Source organism: Xenopus laevis, chromosome 9_10L (genome assembly GCF_017654675.1).
Source record: "Xenopus laevis strain J_2021 chromosome 9_10L, Xenopus_laevis_v10.1, whole genome shotgun sequence".
Lineage (NCBI taxonomy): Eukaryota > Metazoa > Chordata > Amphibia > Anura > Pipidae > Xenopus > Xenopus laevis.
The window spans coordinates 71443899-71470010 of NC_054387.1; the positions used below are offsets into that span (position 1 = coordinate 71443899).

At 38.5% G+C, this 26112-nt stretch overlaps 1 protein-coding gene across 1 annotated transcript in view; it reads right to left on the minus strand.

The window, feature by feature from the left end:
- Positions 1–355: 355 nt before the first annotated feature.
- The window catches only part of pla2r1.L (phospholipase A2 receptor 1 L homeolog), a 41893-nt gene continuing 16136 nt past the window's right edge, over positions 356–26112 (minus strand). Inside the window, exons 10-30 of the mRNA XM_018235837.2 lie at positions 23536–23648; positions 22551–22720; positions 21469–21677; positions 21118–21263; positions 20326–20410; positions 17874–18003; positions 17618–17653; positions 15667–15824; positions 14937–15004; positions 13966–14069; positions 13276–13424; positions 12115–12232; positions 11584–11714; positions 10604–10742; positions 10158–10405; positions 8444–8612; positions 7400–7531; positions 6057–6170; positions 3797–3970; positions 3050–3085; positions 356–762 (exon numbers count right to left, since the gene is read on the minus strand). Coding sequence (XP_018091326.1) covers positions 554–762; positions 3050–3085; positions 3797–3970; positions 6057–6170; positions 7400–7531; positions 8444–8612; positions 10158–10405; positions 10604–10742; positions 11584–11714; positions 12115–12232; positions 13276–13424; positions 13966–14069; positions 14937–15004; positions 15667–15824; positions 17618–17653; positions 17874–18003; positions 20326–20410; positions 21118–21263; positions 21469–21677; positions 22551–22720; positions 23536–23648 — 2838 coding nt within the window. The 3' untranslated portion in view covers positions 356–553. The remainder of the gene's footprint in view (positions 763–3049; positions 3086–3796; positions 3971–6056; positions 6171–7399; positions 7532–8443; positions 8613–10157; positions 10406–10603; positions 10743–11583; positions 11715–12114; positions 12233–13275; positions 13425–13965; positions 14070–14936; positions 15005–15666; positions 15825–17617; positions 17654–17873; positions 18004–20325; positions 20411–21117; positions 21264–21468; positions 21678–22550; positions 22721–23535; positions 23649–26112) is intronic.

Consider the following 26112-nt stretch of genomic DNA (forward strand, 5'->3'; position numbering starts at 1 on the left):
ACTTTGGATTGCTGGATGTCTGTTTCATTACCTTCTAGCATAACCATGTAAAGAGTGGGAAGAGAATATCCCTCTTCATACTCCTTCCTTTCACAATATTTCACATAGATCCATGATCCATGTGTACATTCCATTGCAACCCAGCACATTGCAAGCTACATGCTAATTGAAGTGCAAGGGTGGCTGTGGTTAGTGGTAGGTGCAAGGGCTACCTGTATAGCATTTAAAGGGCTATTTTTGCATCCATTAACATGCTTATCTACCACGTACAGTACTTCTGCTGTGGTAAGTTAGTCTATGTGACAGGTGCAGTACACATTATAAATGCAAATATTCAGAAAAAAAAAAATATATATATAACAATTTTTTTTGTTTTAATGGCCCATACAATGAAATCAACCCCTGCTATAAACTATTGTTTGTACACCAAACAATACTATTGGTTGTACAACTTAGTTAAGATGTGATCCCTGGAAAGGAGGAGGCTCCATCATTAAAACAAAGTATACCCATCATTGTCTTTGTGCCTTTGTAGGTCCGAAAACATTTTCAGTTACTTGTCAGCCCCCATCTCAGTGATTAGGATACTCTCTTCTGGTTCACAAATATCAGCACTTGTCTTTGAGGAATAAGAATTCTGGAAGGTTTGACTGCTGCAGAGTACATGCCTTTTCTGCTTTAATCGGAACCACAAAAACACCAAAAAAATACCCAGAACCAATAATGCTACTACAACAACTGGTATTACTGCATGACTTGTTCCTGAAAAACAATACAGATATTAGTAAATATTTTCTTGAAACTTGGTGGCGAATTCTTATGAATTCTACATGTGTACGTTGTGTAAAGTCAAATGCTCAAGACAATACTTCATTGAGAGTCATCCTCCCCAGCTCTGTCAGTGATTTCACTGTTACCAAATATATTTGGATTACACTGTAAAATTTCAAAAGGTGAATATAGTGCTGTCTAGATGTAAATAATAATTACTTTATTCTTTTGGTAAATGGAAGCAAGAATAATGAGGCATGTGTAAACAGAGGATTGTGTATGATTCCCATTAGGGGATAATTTTGCATCAGTTGGACCATTGGCTCTAGAGGCCTGAGAAAAAAATATATTGTGTAGATTTAAAAGGGTTGTAAACCCAACCATAACATTGTCCAAAGACGTCCCCTAATTTTCTACAAAAGTTTGCTAAAAACTTAATTATAGATGTAAAAAAATTCACCAATTAGAATTGTTATGATCAAAAACTTCATTATGAAGGCAAAAGATTTGACCAATTATAATCCTGATTCCCAGCACTATGTCAGGCATCTTGCTGTTATCTTACATATAGAGATAATTATGCCATTTAAGCCTTCATTATATGAAACTTGAATCAGACATGGGTAAAAGGACAGACTTGTTTAGTGCTGGGAAATTTTAAGCTTCTAACTCCAGTTGCAGGAACAAGTAACGTGGAGCCAGAATTACAATGATAAACTGGGATTCAAACTGGAGGAATTTTTGCATTGTAATGCAGCTGCTGGTTGTGGAGATTTGGGGAAAAGATTTGTAAAAGTTTTATTGAGCAATATTGCTTTAAGAATACAACCCTGATGCTGCTGGACTATAGCTCTCAGCATGCCTCAACCTTCATCATATGTTACTTTACTGGGATTTATAGTCCAAATTTAGTTGATTGATGCAGTACTCCTTTAAGAATCTTTAGGGATTCTGCACTACAGTTCTCATTGTGCTTTAACCCATGGAAATATGTAGGAGACAGGGTTGTCCTAATAAGCCATGAGGCACCATATGCCTATAACCTCAGACGTGCCCATCCCCCACAAGTCCTGCTCCAAACTACCAAATAAATGTATTTCTCTGAAGGCCACCAGGGTAGGGTTGGCTCATTTTAAAGGAGTACAAAAACCTTTTTTTATTAAAATCCCCTAACCCCCTACCCTACATAGACCCCCTCCTGTTCCTCCCCCCAGCCTACCCCTAGTTGCAGATTCAGGACATCAGAGTTCACGGGTGCCATCTTCTTCTCCTTTTCGGTAATCTTTGGGAAGAGAGCGGCGTATCGCGCATGTGAGGTTGGAGCAATGTTCCTAAACAACTGCGCTTGTGCCGAAACCAATGGAAATTGCAGAAGGAGACCCGAAAATTACCGAAGAGAAGAAGAAGGTTGCGCCCGTGAACAAAGATGCCCTGAATCTGCAATGAGGGATAAGTAAAGAGTTAGGGGAATTTACCCAGTGTAACACCTAGGCTGGGGGGAGGAGCAGGGAGGGGGTCAATGTAGGGAAGGGGATTTTAATAAAAAAGGTTTTGTTGTCTTTTAAAAGGAGCCAACCCTACCCTGGTGGCCTTTAGAGAAATACATTTATTTGGTAGTTTTGAGCAGGACTTGTGGGGGATGGGCAACTCTGAGGTGGGCATATGGTGCCTCAGGGCAGAGACACACGTGGAGTTTAAGGGAGATTTAGTCGCCCGACAACAAAACGCCTCTTCTTCGGCCGAGTAATCTCCACAAACCGCCTTCCTGCCGGCCAGAATCTAAATTGGCTGTAGGATGGCACTCGGAGCGATTCATTTACTGAAGTTGCCACACGAGGAAACTTCAGGCGACTTCGGAAAATGAAGCGCTCTGAGTACCATCCAGCTGGCTATTTAGATTCTAGCCAGCGGGAAGGCATTGTGGGGAGATTAGTCACCATAAGAAGAATCAATTTGTCGCTGGGCAACTTATCTCCCCAAATGTCCACGTGTGTCTCTGCCCTAATACCTAGGCTGTGTAGGATAGGGGATTTTAATAAAAAGGGTTTGGCTCTCCTTTAAGGACTTTTGCTGGAAACCTCACACCCACAGTCGGTGGCCCCTTTTGGACAGGATTGCTGCCTATCCCTCAGATGGCGGCCCCAATGCAAACATAACTATCACTGTTAAATTAAATTATTACTGACTGATCCAGGGACTTTGGACTTTTTACTTTGTAGCACAGCGATGCAGCATTTTGGTAACCTGAATAATATTGCTTCATAATTATTTTACTTACTGGTAGCCTTTGGGTCCATTTCAGCTTCTCTGTAATCTGTAAAGCAAATGCATGTTTATTTGCACCTACAAAGAAAGGGTAATTTAGAGACACCCCTGACTAGGGTTCGACTGGGCCGTTGAGACACCAGGAAAAAACAGTGGGCCCCCCCGACTGTGGCCGCAAAAAAGAAGTATAAGGTATGTAACACAAGAGGAGGAGGGAGGAGGCTAGTGGGCATTTGAAAGAGTTTACTACTAAGGTGGGGGCCCTGAGGTGGTAGCCTTGGACACCCCAGTCCAATACTGCCCCTGACACAAGATGAAGATGGGTGAAGATGTGTGCCTATATGCTGCACTGCTGAATGCCGCCAATGCTGTTATTCATGGGAGTTCCAAAATGAGGTGCAGAGACCTGCAACAATTTTTCAGTTTGCTAGGCACAATGTGGAAAAAACATGGTCAGCGTCACCTGTTTCTTTGCACCCTGCTTTGTGCTTTTAATACATGACTCCAAGGGCCAGATTTTCAAAATGTGTGATTAGATCTCACCACAGAAAAAATCACCTGCTTTCTATCCATTCCTATGGGATTTTAAAAGCTTATTTATCAGATGGTGAACTTTCATTTCATAAATACACTTTTAAAAGAATGAATAAAAAGTGGGTGAATTTTTATAATTTAATCTCATATTTGGATAAACCTTCCCCTTAGAGGCTTTTCCTTAAATCTGGGGTAAAGATTACCTGCTGATTTCATTATTACCCACCTTTGTGTTTCTTGCATACAAATCCTCTTTGCTCATTGCACTGAGAATTCCACCAAGTACCATCACTGGTCCATAAGGCTACACACTGATCATTGGGTAAATCATTTTCATGCTCATTTGTTACCAGTTTAGAGAACTTTACTGGAGTCCCATCCAACCACACCACTGAACCATCTACAATAACAAGTATATTCTGCATTCAGCATTTATTTGTACGAATCGAATCCAAATTTTCAGGTCAGAAACATTCGATCAAATATTAGACATTCAAATTTTTTCTAAAATAACCTCCCAGTCAAATTCGAAATTAAAAAAAAATCACATAAATTTGAAATTCGACCTTTGATAAATGGGACTCCCCATGTAAATTAACTTACTGTACCTGATACAAATATTAAAGTAAGATAAATTTATATAGGGAATAAGGAAGTACCGGTTAAAATATTATATTAATCAGTGCCATTTGATTAAACTCTTGGGGCTTTATGTATAAAAGTATGAATCTATGGCTGCCACCACAAATAAACATGAAGAGGTTCACATATGTATAGCTGTAGATATATAATCCATAAAATCCAAGTGTAACCTGTAACATTATAAATATATTTTGTGATGACATGTTATAATTGGTCTTTTGTGACAACCAACACTGGTATTAGGATATTAGAAGCTACTGAGACTTTCCATGGCCATATACAGAAAATAAATGAGGCTGCAGATTGAGTGTTTTTAATAAAGTCATGAAACTCCAAGTTGACTCTCCATTTTACCCTCAAACAGATCTGCTCATTTAGTGACTAATCCAGCCAAGCAGATCTACCTATGAATAAGCAGCTTAAAGGAGAACTAAACCCTGAAAATTAATATGGCTAAAAATGTCATATTCTATATAATGAACTTATTGCACAAGCATAAAGTTTCATTTTCTCAATAGCAGCAATGATCCAGGACTTCAAACTTGTCACATGGGTCACCATCTTGGAAAGTGTCTTCGACACTCGCATGCTCAGTGGGCTCTGAGCAGCTGTTGAGAAGCTAAGCTTAGGGGTTGTTGCAAAATATCAAGCAGAAAATGAGGTTGGCCTGTAATATAAGCTGATGCTACAGTGCCGATTATTAAATTCTGACGCTAGTTGAACTGGTTTCTGTGCTGCCATGTAGTAATTATCTGTATTAAAGGAAAACTATACCCCCCAAACAATGTAGGTCTCTATAAAAAGATATTGCATAGAACAGCTCATATGTAAAACCCTGCTTCATGTAAATAAACCATTTTCATAATAATATACTTTTCTAGCAGTATGTGCCATTGGGTAATCATAAATAGAAAATTGCCATTTTAAAAAATAAGGGCCGCACCTTGGGATCGTAGGATTCGCTGTACTCACAAACATATCAACAAACTATACATGTTAGGTCACATGAGCCAATTAACAGACAGAGATGTGTCTTTTGCTTCCACACTTCTTCCTGTTACAGTAGTATTGAAGTATTTCTGGTCAGGTGATCTCTGAGACAGACCATCACGAAATGGTGGCTCAAGGCAAGAGATGTAAAAGGGCAATATTTACTTAAATATATATTTCAGTTTGGTGAGATTCTTTAATATGCCACTTAATATGATATGAACTATCTGTTGCTTAAGTATTCATTTTGGGGGTATAGTTTTCCTTTAATTACTAATCAGCATTATATTGTGACATTTTTATTCTATGTGTACGGTATAATGTGAGTTAGCCCCTGAGTTCTGTAACTGACAGCAGCACAGATCATGTGCAGTGAATCAGCAGAAAAGAAGATGGGGACCTACAGGGGCACAGATCTTTACTGCTAAAGGGCTGTGGTTGCCTTTCGCTGGTACAGAATCTTAGAACATAATGTACAACATTTCTAGCCTACTTCTTTAGGCTATGGACCGCACACAGGCTGATCTGATTCAAATCAATGGAGCAGGGGCACTGAGCTGATCTGCTTCTCTCAGCCTGCCAAAAATACTCAGGCTGAAAACAGCCACTGAAAACAGCTTTAGTTCTCCTTTAAGGCAACCTATATGAATTCATGCAGCTTAGCTAGGATCAAGTACAAGATGCTGTTTTATTATTACAGAGAAAAAAAAGGAAATTATTATTAAAAATTAAAATTATTTGCCGAAAATGAGATGGCCTTTCTGCAATTTGGAGCTTTCTGGATAAGGGATCCTATTCCTGTATTTTAATGACCTTTATTTACCACTTTAGCAATATAAAATTTGTTCACTTACTGTCATGAAAAATAATTCTGTTTAACCAGATCATCTTGAGAGAAGTAAATATTCCGAGTTCTTTTGACAAGAAGACATTTTCCTCTTCATTTGTGATTGTGAGAAGGCTGGAACCTAGGGATGGAACACACAGTTCCATTTCAATGTCAAACTACACATTGATTGTTACTCTGATATACATGCCCAGATTAGAATAGATAGTTTAGGGAGTGAGGGTGGGATAGGTTGAAAGACCATCCTGTGTTCAGATAATTCATCTAAACTGAAAGCTGAATGGAGCAGCAGCAGACACAAATATAAAAGAAACCACAGCTCCTATTCTCTTGCAATCATAACTTCTCATTTCAGCCATAAACCTCAACATACAGCTCTATGTTATATGGGCAGTGTCATGGATAGCCAAATTCCTCAATATACGATTGCTCGTTCAGCTTAAAGAGATACTGACATCAGAAAATAACCTTTTTTATTTTCTATCATAACATGGTCTTTGAATGCTATTTATAAATCTGCCATACAATTATTTGCCTGATGCTTTTACATTACCTTTCTTACTACCCTGTTCCTCTATGAGGGGGCTGCCATTTTTGTAGTCTGTTAGCATTAGAAACTCTAACTGACAGGTTAAGAAGGGACAGTCGGGTTGGCAAAACAGTCAGGTTTATTAACTTCAAGTGACAATTATTTACAAAAGCAGAACTATCGGCAAAAAACGATCAGCATGACATATACTGTAAGTAATTTTTAATGCAGATTAATATTTTGAAAAGAAAATGTTTAGTGACAGTATCACTTTAAGGTATGATCAGATGGGCAAGTATGCAGCAAAAAACCAGTATACAGCTGCACATTTAATGTATTCATAATTGCAGTGGTTCAGTGTCTCTTATTTATGTCATGCCACAACCTAATGCTAAGCACAAAGACTAAAGGTGAGGAGGTACACACAATACTGGAAAAGGGGGAGCTTATTTACATTTATATTAGCTACCTGTGGATGTTCAATGTTTTTTGCCCTTTGTCTTTGTAACAGTAAGTCTGGCCATGATGCATCTAATGAGCCACACAGAGATTACAATGGTTCATTTCCACATGATATCAACATGTGCTTTTATATTGATGGTGCAGCCAATCACCAATTCACCCAAGACTTATATTTACATCACCAGTTGTATCACAAAGACGTGTCTGTTCTCCCCAACTGCCTTGTCCCAGGAGGTAATTACATTGGATTGGGTCATACTGCAAAAATGGAGCCCACACTGGTGCAGTAGTTACCAATGCAGCTGTCCAGGAATTCCAGTGACCATATACTACATCACATAAACAAATTGCAGTGGTACCTTGCTGGTTGCACACCTCACTCGCTGCTGCAAATATCGTTTTGTTTAATACCGATGAAAAGCTGTAGCAATAGTTTTGAAACTTGATCCATGTTTCTGAGCATTCACCCCCATAATCCATTCTATCAGTTTCTGTGAAAGTATAAGGTTTTCCATCAAAAAGATACAGATTTAAAATCTTCTGTTATTTAGTGCCAATAATTGTAATCAATGCAGCCTTAAATATTACATTTACATGCAAGATAAATCAGAAAACATATGAAAATAACACATTTTATGCTTTTCCAACAAAATATACAAATGGAATTACTATAAGGAAAATTACAGGGTTTTTGTGAAATCTCCTGTAGAATTCTTGCACTAAAAGAGTTTGGAGTGTTTGATACAGGAATGTTCGTCAGGTGCAAACCCTTCCCAAAGGTGCTATTGTAGGAAAATACTGGACAGTCCAGAATCTAGATTACCCCCCCCCCCTACTTCTTATACAATAACGGGTAGGTGGTTGCAGATTAGAAAATAACTGGTTAAATACGACAAAGATGAGGCACTTAATGATTTGCTCCATGTAACATGTGCCCATACACGATTACAGAGCTGGGGGGGAGACATTTTTTTCCCAAAAAAAGCCCCCAGTATGCACTAAGCCACCCACACTGGGTGAGTGGAATTTTCTTTGCTCTTATCACCTATAAAAACCATCAAAAGCTGGAGGGTTGCAGGTGTGAGCTCCCTTGCATACAGCATGTTAAACAGATATAAGAACAATTCTCCTCATAACCTTCTCACTTTAAATTATTTTGCAAAGTTCTGTCAGCAGATTTATCTTGTGTTCCCCGAGTCTTTTCTCACCCTGACCACAGACATTACTAATCTAAGGGTGTATCAAACGCAACAATATGCTAAGGGTTTTTCCCCCTCAAGGCAGCTCATTTTTGCTAGGAGCATACAAGAGTCAGTTTTCAGAAGCATATTTACTTAGTAATTCTGCAGTACTGTATTGCTAAATAGGAAATTGCCTCAGCAGGTTACAGTATGCACACATACCATTGATTACAAGGCAAACCGCTCCTTGTAATTCTGTATTGCAATCTCCACCCCGCCAGTAGCCATCTGTACCAATGTAGGCACAGTTCCCATCAGATAGAGATTCCTCATTGTGCCAAGCCGTAAACAGTGACTTGCTACCATCAGTCCACTCAAATTGATGCCCATTCTGTTGCAATACATAATACATATTTTACATTACAAAAATGTAGGAAATTAGAACTCAGTCCCACTCTTGGTGTTCATGCACCACTGTGTCTGATCCAAAATGTGACACTAGTCATGTGCTCCCACAAACTTCCTTTGTGCTATAATCCTATTGCAGGAAGTCCTAAAGGACATGACCTGTCAGGAGTGGAATGGTGCTACTGTGAATGTGACCAAGCTAATGGGGTTTTTCAAGACCATAAGGTCCCCTGCACTTCACTAGCTACAACCCCACACCAGCCAGGCCACTGCCAATATCCAAAATCGATCCTAATTTATATTTATTTTCTTATAAAAACAGAGACCATTTTATTAGCAGATGCAGCCCCGGCAGCTGGCTGTGGAGACACCAGCCCATGCATTTTATATTTTGAGCGTGTCTTAGCCACATCCACAATGCCTTTGACCACATCCTTGATTGCCTGTTTTCTGTGGCAGTTTGGGTATGTTTTCAATAGAAGGGTTTCAGGGGCAAATTACAGTATGTGGGTGACTGTGAAGCAAAGCAGGGTGACTCCCAAAGATCCCATGTGAGTTGACATATCTGTGGCTCTTGGCTGTTTTACGGTTGGCTGGGGGTGCTGTTACAAACTTGTAGCACCCCAGCCAAAAGCAAATCAGGAAACACACAGACAAGGAAGTGGAGAGAACCACACCCAAGCCAACTCACATGGCTTCTCATCCTGATTTAACCCTGATCACCCACAGTAACAGCTCCGTTGCCCACTTTCTGTAAATTGTACTTGAATTAAAGTTAATCCCTGCCACTGAAAACAGGCAGTATTGGGTAGAGCTTGCAGTGTGATTTGGGGGCTTTACAAGGGGTGTAACACTGCTTGGTTGGGAAGTAAAAGGCTGTGGCCAATACTCAAAAACACTGGTTTGGAACAGTATGGAACAAACAACAACAATAACTCTGTTTGGCTAGTATCATTCTAGGTGTTTCTATGTGCTTTGTCTTCCTAAAAATAGCAAACTATAATGGTATAGTTTATTGTTTGCGCAGAACCTCCCAACTGGAAAATCAAACAACTGAGGCCACCCAAAACCCTGACCACACCCAGTTGTCCCACAGTAACAATTAGGAGGTGTGCAAAACAATCCTTCCCTGAATTATTTGCATTTATTTATATAAAATAGGCCACATTAATTGCATCTGCATAATCAAGAAGAAAAATCCCCTAACTTCTGATGAAATAAATATGGAACATTAAGACAGCACCTCTCACACATAAATGATTAATGCTAATACTTAGAGAAGATATGTTCTGTGTATACCATCCTCTACTGACTTTAAGAGAAAAGATACTATATGTATACATTGGTTAGACTTTTCCCTTTAATAGGGGGGTGAATTATTTGGTCAACTGGATTAGCCAACCACCCCATAGGAATCCTTCATGACAAAGTAATTTCAAAAATCCCAAGATAAACTTCTTAAGTTTTTTTATGTTCCCTTTAGGGTACTGGTGTGTCAGAGAGAACTGTTAAATTAAAAATGTCTTACATCAGGGCTGAAAAATCCAATCCAGTGGGACTGGCCTATGCGATTAGCTATGACGGTTAGGAAGGCTTGGTGATACTGGTCAGTAATGCTAGCCAAATCCCCTCCAAAGTTCTGGCAGCTCTCGTAAGCGCCATACCAACTTATATTGCCTGTCAGAATTCTGTATGATTTATGTCCATACTCCAAGGTGTCTGGCACAGGGGATATATCGGATCCATTTTCAGTATATGAAGAATCACTTGTAATGCCTTTGAAATTACAAAAAAAAAATTGGGAGGTTTATTTGAAGAATTTATTCATATCTTAGATGATATTATGCTCAAAAGACTTTATATTTATAATACAATGTTAAAGTTGTCATGCCTAAACTGTGTAACTGGAAAGGTACCTTAGAGGAAGGTCCAGGGCCTGCTGTCCTTAGACAAAGCAATAATGTAGTTACATACCTTTTTCACAGACAAATCCATAACCTTTGTGGTTGCAGTTTTCAAGGTACCATGTGCCAGGTGAATGAAAATTATAATTAGAAGCTAATAGTGCACATTCTTGTTCTTCTGGTTTTCCATTGGAAAAGTTTTGTTTATGCTACAAGGGAAAAACAATAAATCTGCTCAGTCATGTAAAATATGAATGAGAATATTATAGATACAATAATTATGTTCTCTATAATTTTAACAATGTATAGCATTACAGTGGGCTATTGCTTGCTCCAGTGATACTGTGCTGCATTTTTGGCTTATAACCCATATCTAGAGGAAGCTGTGGCCTCTTTAGACAATTCTAGTCCATTCTGTCTTTGTGTCATGGTGATTAAAAGAATTGCCAGTGGCTGGAAGTAACTGAAGACATTTTAATGGTAATATTAACTGCAAGTGCAGTGTGCAAAGTGCAATTTGGCATGTTTATTTACTCACAGTGCAGCTTTTCTCCCCAAAATTCCAGCATAATTATGGGTGTGAGGAGGAGCATAATTGTATTGGGTCAAAAAGTGCACAATTGCTCTGAAAAGTTGGGATAGAACCAAAATAATGCAATTTTGCTGTGGGAATCCAGTACAAAGGGCATGGCTCTGAAACATTGTTAATCTTTTGAGTGACACAATAAAACATGAAGGACAAGATCCCTTGAGTGCTGATTCCTGTTGTTTCCGAGCGCAACTATGCTGAAGTTCAAGGAGCACCTTTGCATGCAAGTACCTTGACATCAATTCACGCAACTACTGTGTCCATTTTGCACAAACTACGGTTGTAAATGTGCCCATTTTCAGGCACAAAACCACCTGTAATGGAGGGAGTAATGGCTTTTTGTGATAAATTAACATTCTGAAAACCAAAATCCAATTAATTGCAGAGTAATAAACATGAAATAAACCAAATCTTTAAAATAAACAAATGAAGGTTGAAATCCTAAAACAGTTAGCACTCACCTGATTTGCCATAATCGGAGACCAGTTGGAGTATGCATTTGAACTGCCATTTTGCGACTTTATATAGTCTTTGCTCTGAAATTGTATCCAAAGGCTACTTTTATGTCCATAAAGCTGCATAACAATAAATGCTGAAACACAGAACAGTCTGGTTGCAAACGACAAGAATATATTTATATGTCAGCATAGATACACTTTCCACCATTCCCCAGGCATGCTTCCTATAGATTTTGCACTGCAGGTTGTCAACAACTTTATCACAACACAGTAACATTACATAAAAGTAGAAATAGTGGCAAAGTGGTAAAAATGAAAAGGCAAAAGGAAAAAAAATGCTGTTCAAGCGCCCTCTAGTGATGAAGATAAAAAATTTTATCACATAAGAGAAACATTACATAAAAGAAGATACAGTGGCAAAGTGGTGGAACGCACAAGGAAAAAAATAATGTTTTCTCTTGTTAATGAACTTTGTTTTCATTAGATTTATTTAGCTTTGAACACTAGGACATTCTAAAATGCTATTTATTATACCTTGCTGCATCACATTTTCTATGGATGCCAGATTACCCCCATGCGCTTGGCAATATGATGAGGCTGAAATCCAGTCATGCTTCTCCTCACTGTCCTCTGCTAAATGCACATAGTAGCACTATTTGGGGCCAGAAAATATATATGTCAACATAAGCAAAACAAAGGGACGTTGCCATACAAAATGCCAATTTTAACAAATTAAATGATTATATACATGCGCTTATAATTATAACTGGCAGTTTTCTCTTACCAAATATAGTAAACGATTATATTCACTGGTGGGTGGCATAAGTTTGTTAAATATGCACTATTCTGCTTGCAGACATTCATTTTAAGCGAGAACTAATCCCTAAAACTGAATATACTGTAGCTACCATATTTTATGTGCTGAAATTATTGAACCAGCCAAAAGGTAAGCATCTCTATAATAGTATTGATACAGGCATTCAAATTTATCACAGGAATTTCCTATCTTAGATTTTGTTAGGATGTTCAGTGTGCACTGAGCAGCTGTTGAGAAGCTAAGCTTAGGGGTTGTCACAAATCATGAAGCACAAGATGAGGAGTGTCTGTCACATAAGCTGATGCTACAAGCTGATTTTAAACTCTGATGCTAATTGTGTTGGTTTCTGAGCTGCCATGCAGCATTGATTTCAATTATTTACTAATAAGCCTTTTATTGCGACATTATATATATATATATATATATATATATATATATATATATATATATATATATATATATATATATATATATATATATATATTCAGTATATTGTGTGTTGGTCCCTTAAAATAAACAGGAAATGCACATTTTGTAAAAAGAAAAATAAATTTGTCCCAAACTTGTTTTTTCATAAATATTTGGACTTCAAATTAAACATCATTTTTAAATCTATTTTGACTGTTAGTAAATGGAACCCTTAGTTTCAAAAATGTTGCACAAGTTCTAGAAATAATTACATAAATAATTGTAGTTTTGGGGGCAGTTCACAAATATTTATAATCTAAGGCTATTTTGAACAAAATAGATAAAGAGGGGCTTTAGTTAGAGAATAGATAAGATATGCCTGAATCTGTCCCTGAAGATCCTGCTCATAAAAAATGAGTCAATTCGCCCCAAAACGAGAATTCTGAACATCATTCTACATTGGATCTGACCTTTTGAAAACCACGTAGCCAGCCTGAGGGGCAAATCCCATAAGTTTCATGATGAGGGTGCGGCTCTTGTGCCACTTCTATTTTGCTGATCTTACTTGTTTTACAGATTGCTGAATAGTAGGCAGAGCATTTGGAATAACCCCAGAGGCCTGGACGTAAAAACACAAATTAAAGGAAAAATAACATTAATTTTAAAAATGTATAACATATAAATGCATTTATACATATTAATGTGTATACCTTCTGTACAGCCAACACAGTTTTTTAAAAAATCCATGTGTGTCTTTGTTATATCCCCATTCTACCCAAAGACATCTGTTCTGCTGACAGACACACACCAAACCCACTCAGGCCACACCCCTGACCATGGTCTCTGTTTTGCCTGCTTCTGAGGATTTAGGGTGCATTTCAAAACTTTTCAGTGGCAGGGGTAAGTAAAATTGGGGTGATAATTCAATGGGTGATGAGGCTGTTATTGTGGGTAACAGGTGAGCCCTTAAAAATTAGGGTAAGTTGACTTTTATGTACAGCTAATTTAAAAAAAACCATGATTTTAGTATCAAAGTAATACAACATTTGGATGGAGCAACACTGCTGTGGAAGGTACAGTATATGTCCCCTTTAAATAATGGCATATTTTCCAGTTACAGCATTTATTTCTTGTATATAGAAGCATAAATAGGCTCACACCTGTCTCTGCTGATATATATGCACACAATGGGCCTTCCAATGACTTGTTATCATCTGGCTCTGTTTCCCAGTTCTTATACACCACCGAGGATCCATCTGTCCACCTAGGCACATTATTTATATATCACCATATTGTGTGCAAAATAAGCAGTGCAATTCAATTTCCAGTTGGTTTATTTAGGGTATTATGTATTGCCATTTGGACACCAAAACATGAATCTTTCAGTGGCACATCAATACAGTTATACAGTGCTGAGCCTAAGTTTGAGGGCGCCCAATGCATGCAACTGTCCCAACCCGCCTCCCTTTCCATTCCACCAGAGCCGTGAGATTCCATCGGGTATATTGGTATATTTATCAAAGAGTGAAGGTAAAGATCACCACAGTCCACTAGAGTGAAATACCGCCTCTCTCCATTAATTTCTATGGCATTTTTAAATACTTGTCAAATGATGAACTTTCACCCTTTGATACATACACAGTTTAAAATCCCATAGAAATGAATGGATAGAGGCGGTATTTCACTCTAGTGGACTGTGATGATCTCTAACTTCACTCTTGATAAATATACCCCTATAACTAGTGGAAGGAGTCAGGCACCTGCCTCTTCTCTCTACCACTAGTTTTGGTAGTTCCTGCCCATTAGTTATATATGTACTTTTACAAGACGTATGAGCACATTTATAAGTGCATCTATATATATAGTAACTGATGTGCCACATAGAGATTTAAGCTTTGGTGTCCATACATGCACTTTATGCAGTATTTGCTGTGTTATACAGGTAAGGGGACTCCAAGTTCCACATTTGTATTATAAGGGATAATCTACCCCCTACTGTACATTATAAGGATATTAGAGTTCTGTGACCATATAAAGGCTGCAGTCTGAGTTATAAAGGGAACAGTAATCTATTTGAGGCTTTAGATCTTTTTTCTGGGTAGATGTGAGAAAAATATAGAAAATCAAGTACCTGTCCAATCCATAAAAATGCTCTTCCTCAGATAGTCCAATCCACCATTTCTTGTTTGTTTTGACAAACTGCAATATATTCATAGATGAGAATTGTTAACATGTTAATTTACATGTCAGGTTAGCTTTAGTGGTGGTGTGAGCATTGTTTAACAGTGTTATAAAACATAGACCACAAGTGATGTAAATGCAGCCAGAAAAGCAATTTAGCCAGATTTAATGTACATTATTATTATTTTTTTTTAAAGGTAAGTTTTTATTAGGTTTATACAATACAAACATACAAAAAAACATAATATCACATTCTGCCAAGCCAACTTTGCATTACAGTAAGAATTGGAACTTGGTTATACAAGTTTGGTGGACAATACCATGTAGGTCAAGTGTATAAAAACCTGTCTAAAGAGTATATTAAGCTAGGTACTCTATAGATATCAATAGAGATAATAATCTAAAATGAGACACTTGGGGGAATATTTATTAACATTGGAGATAAACATCACTGGTAATATTGCCCATAGCAGCCAATCAGATCTTTGCTTTTGTTTTCTAACTTGTGACTATTCAAATGTAATTGCAACATCGCTGGTGGTGTTTGTTGCAATGTTAATAAATACACTCTAGGCAAGATGAGTTGTCAGCCACCCAGTTAGGGGTGCAGTGAGAGAGCGTCTTACGCACGTTTTATATCCCTTACTGCTGTTTCCTCCATCAGCCCCTTTGGTTCTTACCTTACGTATTCTGGATTCTATAAAAGCTTGTTCAGCAGCAGAATGTATGGAGAGTAAGTTACCTCCCATCCAAGAGCAGGCAAACGCAAGGGATCCATACTGAAAATCAGAACTGAACAGTAAATAATCATTTCCTTGGAAGAAAACCCATGGAATATCTGAAATATCAATATGAGAACAAGATTTTTTTATCAGTATAGTATATGCATATGGCCAGAGAGAATATCTTGTATTTTGAGAATATATAAAACATATGTAATAAATACTAGCATAGCATGTCTCTGTGTAATGTACTAGGTAGGGGTGATTATAACGTTAAAGTGACCCTTGCCACCCACATTTTACATAGCTGCCAGGGCTCCAGTGGGGGCTGCATTGCTAGCGCAGAGAGCACAATTGTGCTCTATGTGCTAGAAAAGCCGAATTTTTGGTGTAGAATAATTTGGCTCTTAAAGTTACCAAGAGTGGCTTGTAACTTGTGGGGAACTGCCGTCTGAGGCAAGGTTCTCACCTTGTCTCATGTCAGTAACACCTCTGGTACTAGTGAATGCATGCAACAATACAGAAAAAGTAAAAATAGGAGTTTCATTGGTGGCATCTGTATCATGGCCTCACCCCTATGCCTCAAGTTTATTGCCAGATAAAGTGCTAAAATCTGACATGGTGTAAAGCTCTAACAGTTATTTTATGTGTCATTAGTGGATACTCCCACATTGTTAGGCCCTGGAGTGCAAGTTTAGATAATATGGTCATGGTAAAACTCCCTAGTTAAGCCCCTGATAGGATGAGATGGTGGCTATAGTAGCAGTGGGGATAATAGCCTCTGGGAAGGGACTGTGGCTGTGGGATAGCAGGTATAGTGGGGAGAGTTGGTGCCTATAGTAGCAGTGGCATTATAGTCTCTGGGAAGGGACTATGGCTGTGGGATACTAGGTATAGTAGGGTAAGATGGTGTTTATAGTAGCAGTGGGGATAATAGACTCTTGAAATGGACTGTGGAATAGCAGGCATAGTAGGGAGAGGTGGTGCCTATAGTAGCATTAGGGATAACTGTGGCCGGATGGACTGTGGCAAAGATGCTACTTGTCACACAAGTCAAAGAGTAGCAATTTGTGATCATTGCTGATAATCACTCTTAAATTAGGCTATTTGTTTTTGCTGCACGTTGCTATTTTTAGCTAAAACTTTAGAGACAGGACATTAACATGCGTGAACTACATCTATCTCCATAGTCTACCCATACAACGGTGGGGTCCTAGAATTTGCTCATCTTCCTTGCAGCTAAAGTAAGGTGCTATTTGTTGCCCTTTATCATAGCACAGAGGACAGATTTAGCAAAATGTGGGATTAGAGCTCACCATAGAAAAAGTCCCCCCTATTCTAGTCATTCCTATGGGATTTTTAGAATTTAGAATCATATATATATATATATATATATATATATATATATATATATATATATATATATATATATATATATATATATATATATATATATATATATAAATGGGTGAAAGTTAGAATTCACCAGTGGTGGGTGAATTTTAGTGTCCTACCTGGTGGTCTGTTAAAAAAAAGTGAGAGGGACTAAGCAAATAGCATAGTACAATACTGAATTGCCGTAAAGCAAATATAGTGAATAAAGTACCCCCTTTTGTAAATTATAAGGATATTATAAGTTACCGAGAAGTTTCATGACCATATAAGAACATGAGGCGGAAGGCTGAGTGTTTTTATACAGGTCATGGAACTCCGAGGAACTTCTCGCAGCTCGGGTACTTTATTTATTATAATACACAAGTTTCAGTGAGTCATGTGACAGAAATGACATCAGAACTCACAGTTTATAACTGATGACATCAAACTCGCCGTTTATAAGGATATAATTTACAAGATATTCATGGCTTTTGTGTATTATAATGATATAATGAAACATTCTCATAATTCGTACCTTCTAAATGCCACTTTGGAACATTTGGTATAAGATCTGTAAGGCAAAAACAGATTAATCACTGAAACACACTATGATAATCAATCATCTCCCTACAGTAAGCTATTAATCCTATGCCATACTATTTGTCCCAATACTGTATGTAAAGTAAAGTACTTATAGGAGATTGTAAGGGCTATTATCAAAAGCAGCCGCAAATGTGCCTGACTAGATTACATTCATTAACAACAAATAAAAATTGACTGTATTAGTTCACCTTTCCGTACTTTGCAGATCCACTCGAGTTTTGCATCACAATGTAAGGGATCAACTTTACTATCTGTGGTATATGCTGCACAATTCCTTGAGATGTCAACGAACATATCTTCTAAAAATGAAGACAAAACCTGCAGCAGATCAACGCTCAAATAAAATATTAACCATTTTGAGTGCTATGGCACACTACCTCCACTTTGATGTAGACTATTAGTGATTAAAGGAAAACTATTCCCCGAACAATGTAGGACTCTATAAAAATCTATTGCATAAAACAGTTCATATTTAAAACCCTGCTACATGTAAATAAACCATTTTCATAAAAATATACTTTTTTTAGTAGCGTAATTCTAAATAGAAAATAAGGACCACCCCCTGGGATCCTACACAAATAAACCATATATATTAGGTCACATGAGCCAATTAACAGACAGAGTTCTGTCTTTTGCTTCGACACTTCTTCCTGTTACAGTTAGAGCTGTAGTATTTCTGGTCAGGTGATCTCTGAGGCAGCACAGAGACCATCACGAAATGGTGGCTCAAGGTAAGAGATATAAAAAGTCAATATTTACTTAAATATATATTCCAGTTGGGTAAGATTCTTTAATATGCCACTTAATATGATATACACTATCTGTTGCTTAAGTATTAATTTTTGGGGGTATAGCTTTTCTTTAAGGGCAAAAAGTGAACCTCCATAGTAGGGGAGAAGGGTGATGTTGTTTGGAGAGGGCACCAATAAATGGCTTTTCCCTTGAGAGCTAAATATATATATTTAAATATGGCAGTCAGTTTGTATTTCTGTTCAAGAAACTATTGACTTAAAGGAGCCCATGTTGGGCAAAAGTTACCAAGCAGCTACGGACTAGAAGTGACATGTTCACAGGGCCGCCATCAGGGGGGGACAGGGGGGACAAGCGTACCGGGCCCGGGCATGAAGGGGGGCCCGACAGCGCTGCATTTTTTTGAAGATCCGGGCCCCCCTTACGAGCGCCCGAGCCGTACGTCTTGCCTCTTCAGTGCCGAATGCGGAAGTGCCGAAAAGCCGAAGCCGATGCGACGAAAAGACCCGAAGTCACGGAAAAAGCCGAAGTCACGAAGCGCCGAAAAGACCCGAAGTCACGAAAACAGCCGAAGCCGAAGTCCTGAAGCAGCGCAAAGACCCGAAGTCACGAAAACAGCCGAAGCCGAAGTCCTGAAGCGGTGAAAAGACCCGAAGTCACGAAAGGAGGCGAAGTTGAAGTACTGAAGCCATGAGTTCAATTCTACTGAACACCAGTTTGTGTTTTTTTTTTTTTTTAAAAATGTATTATTTTAATATTCTATAGGCCCCTGCCACCAATCTTTTTTTTAAAACTTTTGTTTTTGGGGCCCCAATTTTTTTTTTAACTCGTAAGGGGCCCCTTGCCACCATTGTTTTTTTTTGGGTTTTTTTTTAAAAAAAAAATTAATTTTCTTTTTGGTGGCCCCAAATTTTTTTAACTTGTAAGGGGGCCCCTGCCACCAGTTTTTTTTTTTCTTCAAAAAAAAATTATTTTTTTTTTAAATTTTTTTTGGGGCCCCAATTTGTTTTTAACTTGTAAGGGGGCCCCTGCCACCATTTTTTTTTTTTCTCCAAATTTTTTTTTCTCCAAATTTTTTTTTTGGGGCCCCAATTTGTTTTTAACTTATAAGGGGCCCCTGCCGCCAATGTTTTTTTTTTTTTCAAAAAAAAATTAATTTTTTTTCAAATTTTTTTTTGGGGCCCCAATTTGTTTTTAACTTATAAGGGGGCCCCTGCCGCCAATGTTTTTTTTTTTTTCAAAAAAAAATTAATTTTTTTTCAAATTTTTTTTGGGGCCCCAATTTGTTTTTAACTTAGAAGGGGGCCCCTGCCACCAATGTTTGTTTATTTTTTAGTTTTTTTTACATTTTTTTTTGTTGGGGCCCCAAGTTTTTTTTAACAGGGGGCCCCTGCCACCAATGTTTTTAAAAAAAAAAAAATTTTAATTTTTTTTTTTGGGGCCCCAATTTTTTTTATAAGGGGGCCCTGACCATCAATAGCTTTTTACAACTTGTGTGGGGGGGGGGTTACTTTTTTAGCGCTGATGTCTGTGTGGTCTTTTAACTGCGATGTGGGCGGGATATGGGGCGGAGCTTGGTCGTCAGTGTGGGCGGGGCCCAGGGGGCCCCAAAAATTTTGTTGTACGGGGCCCCGTGATTTCTAATGGCGGCCCTGCATGTTCATATATGGCCCTCACTACACAGCTCTGTTTTTTGTGGTCAGATGCAGCAGAGCAGGGCTTGTGTACTCAGGTAGGAGCCCTATGAAAATAACCTATGCTTGCAAAATGATTTTACTTCTCCTTTAAAAATAAAAACTAGGAACCCTCTTATGCTTTCTTTGGGGTAATTAATACTGTAAATGATAACTTTCATGACAACTGCACAGATTATTTAATAAACAAACTTACTGGTGTTCCATCTGACCATTCCCAGGAACCACCAGAAGATGGGCTTCTTTTATTAAATCCAATCCAAAACTGTCTTTCATCATTCCTAAAATAAAATAAATAAAATGACCCAGTACACTTTGACATTACTTACAACAACAAAAAAAAACACTGTAATTTTTTCCTTCTATTGTGTACACATGGGCTTCTGTGTCAGGCTTCCTGTTTCAGCATAAACCTCCAGGGCTAGGGCTTGAGCATGCTCAGTTTTCTTCTCTCTTCCTCTACCTTCCACCCCCCTGCTGTAAGCTGAGCCCAGAACTATGAGTGAGCAGAGAGAGACTCAGGCAGGAAATGATGTCACATCAAGCTAATACTGCAGCTGCTATCATAAAAAAACAGAGAGAGAGCTTCTAGAGCTGTTTACTCAGGTATAGTAAAGCATTCTGCAGAATAAATATAGTTATAGCTTGAACTATTGTGGCTAATCTATTGGCAATAAACTGCTTCTGTAGCTTTCCTTCTCCTTTAAGGGTGCTTTGGTATGCTGGGGCAGTTCCAGGTTCCCCAGCCTCAATAGGCAGACTTGTGCAAAGAGGGAAAACAGACAAACCAGTGGAAGGCATAACTGTTTACAGCAGTCTATTTGGACAAAGTACTTTTAATAAATGAACTGAGAACTGTAGCCACTCTCACTGCGGATATACCAACAATGTTGATTGTAATTTAACTTATTAATAATAATGATTGTTATTTGAACTGAATTTTTTTTATTATCACTAGAGAACTTGTTAAAGAAGAATACACACATACTGGTGAAACATGGTGCTCAAAACCTCAGTGAGAAACTTTTCTTCATCTATATTAGACAAGCTTGCAAGGTGTGCACCAAAGCCTTGGCAAAAATTCTCAGCTTCCTGCCACGACCTTTTCCCCAACACTTTCTCATGATGGAAGACCTAAAAAAGATAAAAATCTAGATCTGGTGGCTTTTTAAGGGGCTTGTAGCCCACCACTGTTTGCAAATTTGCACTGGGGATTAAGGGTCTGGAGAAACGTTAGAGCATGCTGGCATTGCAGAACTCCTGCATAGAACAAAATGATAACTGCTCAAAGAAATATAAAAGATGTGTGAATTTGTTAAAATATATGAACTATTTTTACCTTATAGCAGTGTTCAAGGTGGGGCTCAGACTCCCATGTATAGCACACAGATGAAAATTCATCAGCTATTTGGGACAGTGGTGGTTCCTCTATCACAGCTGTTAATGGCTTCTTACACAAAGACATTGCCTTGAATGTTTTGCAGTCTTTAACCTCCCAGCGTCCCCCAGATTTTCCATACTGCATAGCTACACATCCTCCTTGGCGACCTACAAAATTCTCATTCCATATGAAAATTAGAATTTATGCAGAAGAGTACACACTAATAACATCTGAAAGTTATTCTATAAACAGTGATGGCATGGAGTACCTCCCACCAACATAATGCTCACACATCTAAAATATTTATCCCTGTATTAAATATGCCCTTTAAAATGAATGACTCCTAGCAAGTGGGCCAAAGCAGTGGTTCTAGGTGCAGGCAAAGTAAAGGGCAGATTGCAGCGTAGGGGCTGATTGTCACCAGTGTTTTTCAGCAGGGCGAGTTTTAGCCTTATGTAGAAATACCCTAAGTCTACATATACCTAATTAAGGGTTGATTTTAATATAATGTAAAGCACAGGTTCCCAAAGCAAGAGGCTGTCCCCCGTGGGGTTTCCAGGCAACTGATAGGGACCCAGCCTGAATGATAGTCAGACTGAGACATGTATCGAGTACTCATTTGAAGACCTAGGAACCCTGGCTAAATGTTGGGGCTTCTACATAATCAATAACGTATCAATACGTTAGGTACACCATGAGAGTAGTTATCGAAATAAAGCTATAGGTATCTTGGAAAATACATCATGATCGCTAGAAGGAAAACTAAAGGTATAAATGCATGAAGAGGATTCTACTTTTCTGCTGCCAGTGGCACAGATCAATGTCCAGCGCCATAGATTCCGTGCATATCAGCCTTGGATTTTGTTCTGAAAAACTATTTCTCTGTAATGTTGTGATTTTTCAGATAAAAGAGCAGTATAATCAGGAGAGAGAGAAACTGAACCAATCATCTTCTCTACCAGTCTACAGCTGACAAAATACAGCACCTGTCTATGACAAAACTTTCTGTCCCTTTAAGGTAATAAAGAAAGTGCACTCACTGGGCTGATGTACATTCCAGTGTGTAAAGGTCACTTGCTGCCTGTGTGATGCATTTTCGACCCACATGTATTCTCCTTGATACTTCTGATCTTGCAGACCAATCCAAACATAAGTGTCTCCAGCCAGTGTTTTATTTGAGATCATGGCATTAACAAAAGCTTGCTCAAATCTATGCCAAATATACAATAAAAAATGAACAAAAACAAGTTATGAAGTGTGAAATTCTAGAGCAACTTAAGCATACACAAAGAAAAATGTAAGTAAATGAGACATCCCTAATACTTTCCCTGTGCAAGTGCAACTCAAACAAGGTATTTTTTTGGGATGTTATACCCATTTGTATAAATACCATAAAGCATAGGAGAGAGGGTCTGCTGTATGATGCTACATTGTACCTGCACAAGCCTTGCTCCTCTTCCTGTTTGCTGCAAATTACTTAGTGCACATGTTCGCACATGGGTGCTTGTAAGTGGGATTCAAACCAAAGGCCGGCACCAGCACAATCATGTTTGGGAACCTCCAAGAATTTAGGAATAAGACATTTTTAATAGACATATATGAAACTGCTAATCAGTCAGTGTCACTCTCTACCTCATAGACCCACTATATCATTCCAATCAATCATTGGATAGTATTTACTGGTCACCTGTTTGGAGTTAATGCAGCTTGAAAATACAAACCCAACTGCTCATGGAGTCCCAGAAGCAACCCAGGGTCGGAACTAGGGTTAGGCAGTAAAGACGGCTGCAACATGGTGCAAATGGATTAAAGGTTTGCTCCCCTGTTCTGTGATGGATGGAATTCCTAGTCTAAGTAGTGGTCTGTGCCATGTTTCACCAGAGACAGACACAGTTGGGATTCCTCACACTGAATAAAGTGATTAGAGCCAAAATGTTGCATTTTCAATTTTGACAAATTTTACGGTTCTATACCATCCTGTGTTAGAGCTTCAGGCTGGAACATCCTAGATTAATATGTGCATACCTGTTTGCTATAGTTGCTAATGGAGAAGCACAGTAGTATCCATTAGAGGCCTCTTGAAAGCTCCGATGGGAATCATCAATTCTGTAGCAATACGATCCATGTCTTTCCCAACCCTGGGAAAACAATATGCACATTTTATATTGGACGTCCTATTCCGAAATATGTGTTGGTAATTAATATAGGAAAGACATAAGAACAGTTAAATTACAACTCTCTTCTTCCTGGGGTAATAACAATGATAATAAAGGGGTTCTAACCATTAAACCAACTATCAAACTGTCACACTGCATCCCTAGCTAAGTAGGTTGGCCAGACAATTATAGATGCAAGAGAACTGACCAAGAATCCTGCCTTATTTCATCAGCCATGCTGGTATCTAACACAGAATGCTGTGCACCTTCAGCTTCCAGAAATTACACTGTAATGCTCTTTAATGTGGTTTATATCTGCCCCTTTAGACAAATAAGAAAATAGTAGGCTCACTATGTGAAATAATATCAACTTGACTGGTTAGACACTGGTAGACAAGAATATCACTGGTTAACTTGCATGTATAACTAAATTTGTGTACCTCTTTAAAGCCTAGGGGGAGCAATGTGGGGGAGCAAAAGTGTTTGGGGAAAGTCTGGGGACATGGGCTAACACCAGCTTTAAGAGTCCTAGCACGATAAATATGTTATTGCATATGGGAATCCAGGGCATTTTGTATTATAAAATGTATGTTTGCTCATTTTGTTACTACACATATTAAATACAATATGATGGGGGTGGGTTCTTTTGGTCTCACTGATGATCCATAGAGGAATTCATGACTAACAGATCACCAATGGGCATTACAGTTATTATTAGTCCCACAGCTATTTCCATTTTTCTTTGTCTCAGGAGACACTAGGATATTTATGGTGGGTTTGGAATGTTCAGTGTATTAGTCTGTCAAGCCTGGGATGAATTCCTTTGCTTTATTTTGTTCTGTCCTTGGTGACCCCCTACCAAGTGTGGCTAAAGCAAGAACGCACCATAGAATTCTCCATATTTATACAGATGTTACAGATTTGCTGTTCTAACCTTTTTGGTCAAAACAACATTGGTAGATGAAGGCACAAGCTCAGTGGTTTGTCTCTCATTGGAGCACAGCTTTCCCATGCATTGAATTCATATTTGCTCTGCAAAAGATACTTTGTTTTGACACCAGCCCACTACTGTGTTATCAAAGCAAAATCTATTGCAAGTCAAGTTAAATATACAAGTATTAGTAGTTTCTTTATAAAAAGAAGTTGCTCTTTTTCCCCAGATCTGCAGTCTAGGCTGTCCTTACCTCTGCAAAGATTTGGAACTGTGTGTATGGAAAATTAATGATTGACTAATTAAGAATAATACACCACCTTTTGAAGATGTGAAACCACATATTGCTTGATTTTACCATATGAAAGTTTGAGAATATATCTTGTTTGATTATCATATATAAAGCTCTTCCCTGGGATTGGCCAGGTGACTTCTGCCTGGATTGGCAAGTGCCTGATTATGTTGGAATCACTGCTGAGCCACTGTGTGGAGGAGTCCCTCTTTTGTGCTAAGCATCAACAAATCACTTATCTGTTTTATCTAAAAGTATGTGTGGCCAGTTTCAATCACTGTACCGACCCCAAAAGAACCCTTCTCTATACACTGTGCATGAGCTTTGGTGTATTGAGGTAATTGGTTAATAAGGTCTTAATGTGATGAAATTTTTGCGATAAGAAAGATGTTTTTTGCTTTATTTTTGCATCCGTCTGTGGTGAGGAAAATCATACAATTATTTTGGCTGAGAGTAGTGTCTGTGTGTACCATATACTCCTGAGTATAGGTGGCTTTCCAGAAGTATATACAAATTTTAAACATCCCACCAATTTTGGTCCCTTATTCTGTAAAATGCGGAAAACTAAGATTTATGACGTCATAGGCTATATGACCAAAAGTATGTGGACACCTGAGGTTTAATTTTTTGTTTCCAAACCAAATATTAGTAATATGAAGTTGTTCCTCCAATTGCTGCTGTAACAGCCTCTACTCTTCTGGGAGGATTCCAATGGATGTTGGAATACTGTTGATAGGATTGTCTTCCATTCATACACATGAGGCTGGGCACTGATGTTGGGCATCAAGGGTAGATTACCTCAATTTTGGTCCTTGTGTCAAGCCCTGGCCTTGCTTGGACACAAGCCACCACCCACTCTCTGCCCTCAACCTGCCCAAATCTAGATGTTGACTTGCCTAAGCCCCAACCATTTTCTGATCCTAGGCCCCCCTTTTATTAGTGAGCACCATGTGCCCGCTCAGATGGTATATGGGGATCCGCCATTGTTGGGAATTGAGGCCTGACTTCATTGATGTCCCATCTCATCTCACAGGTGTTCAGTTTGGTTGAAGTTGGGACTCTGTGCAGGCTAATCACTTCTTCCACTACCTTCTCTGCAAACCAGTTCTGTATTGACTTAACTTTGTACATGCATAGGGGCAGTATTATGATGAAACAGGAAATGTCCATTCCCAGCTCTGCTAGCAATGATGATTAAAAGGTTAACCTGTACCCATTTCCCA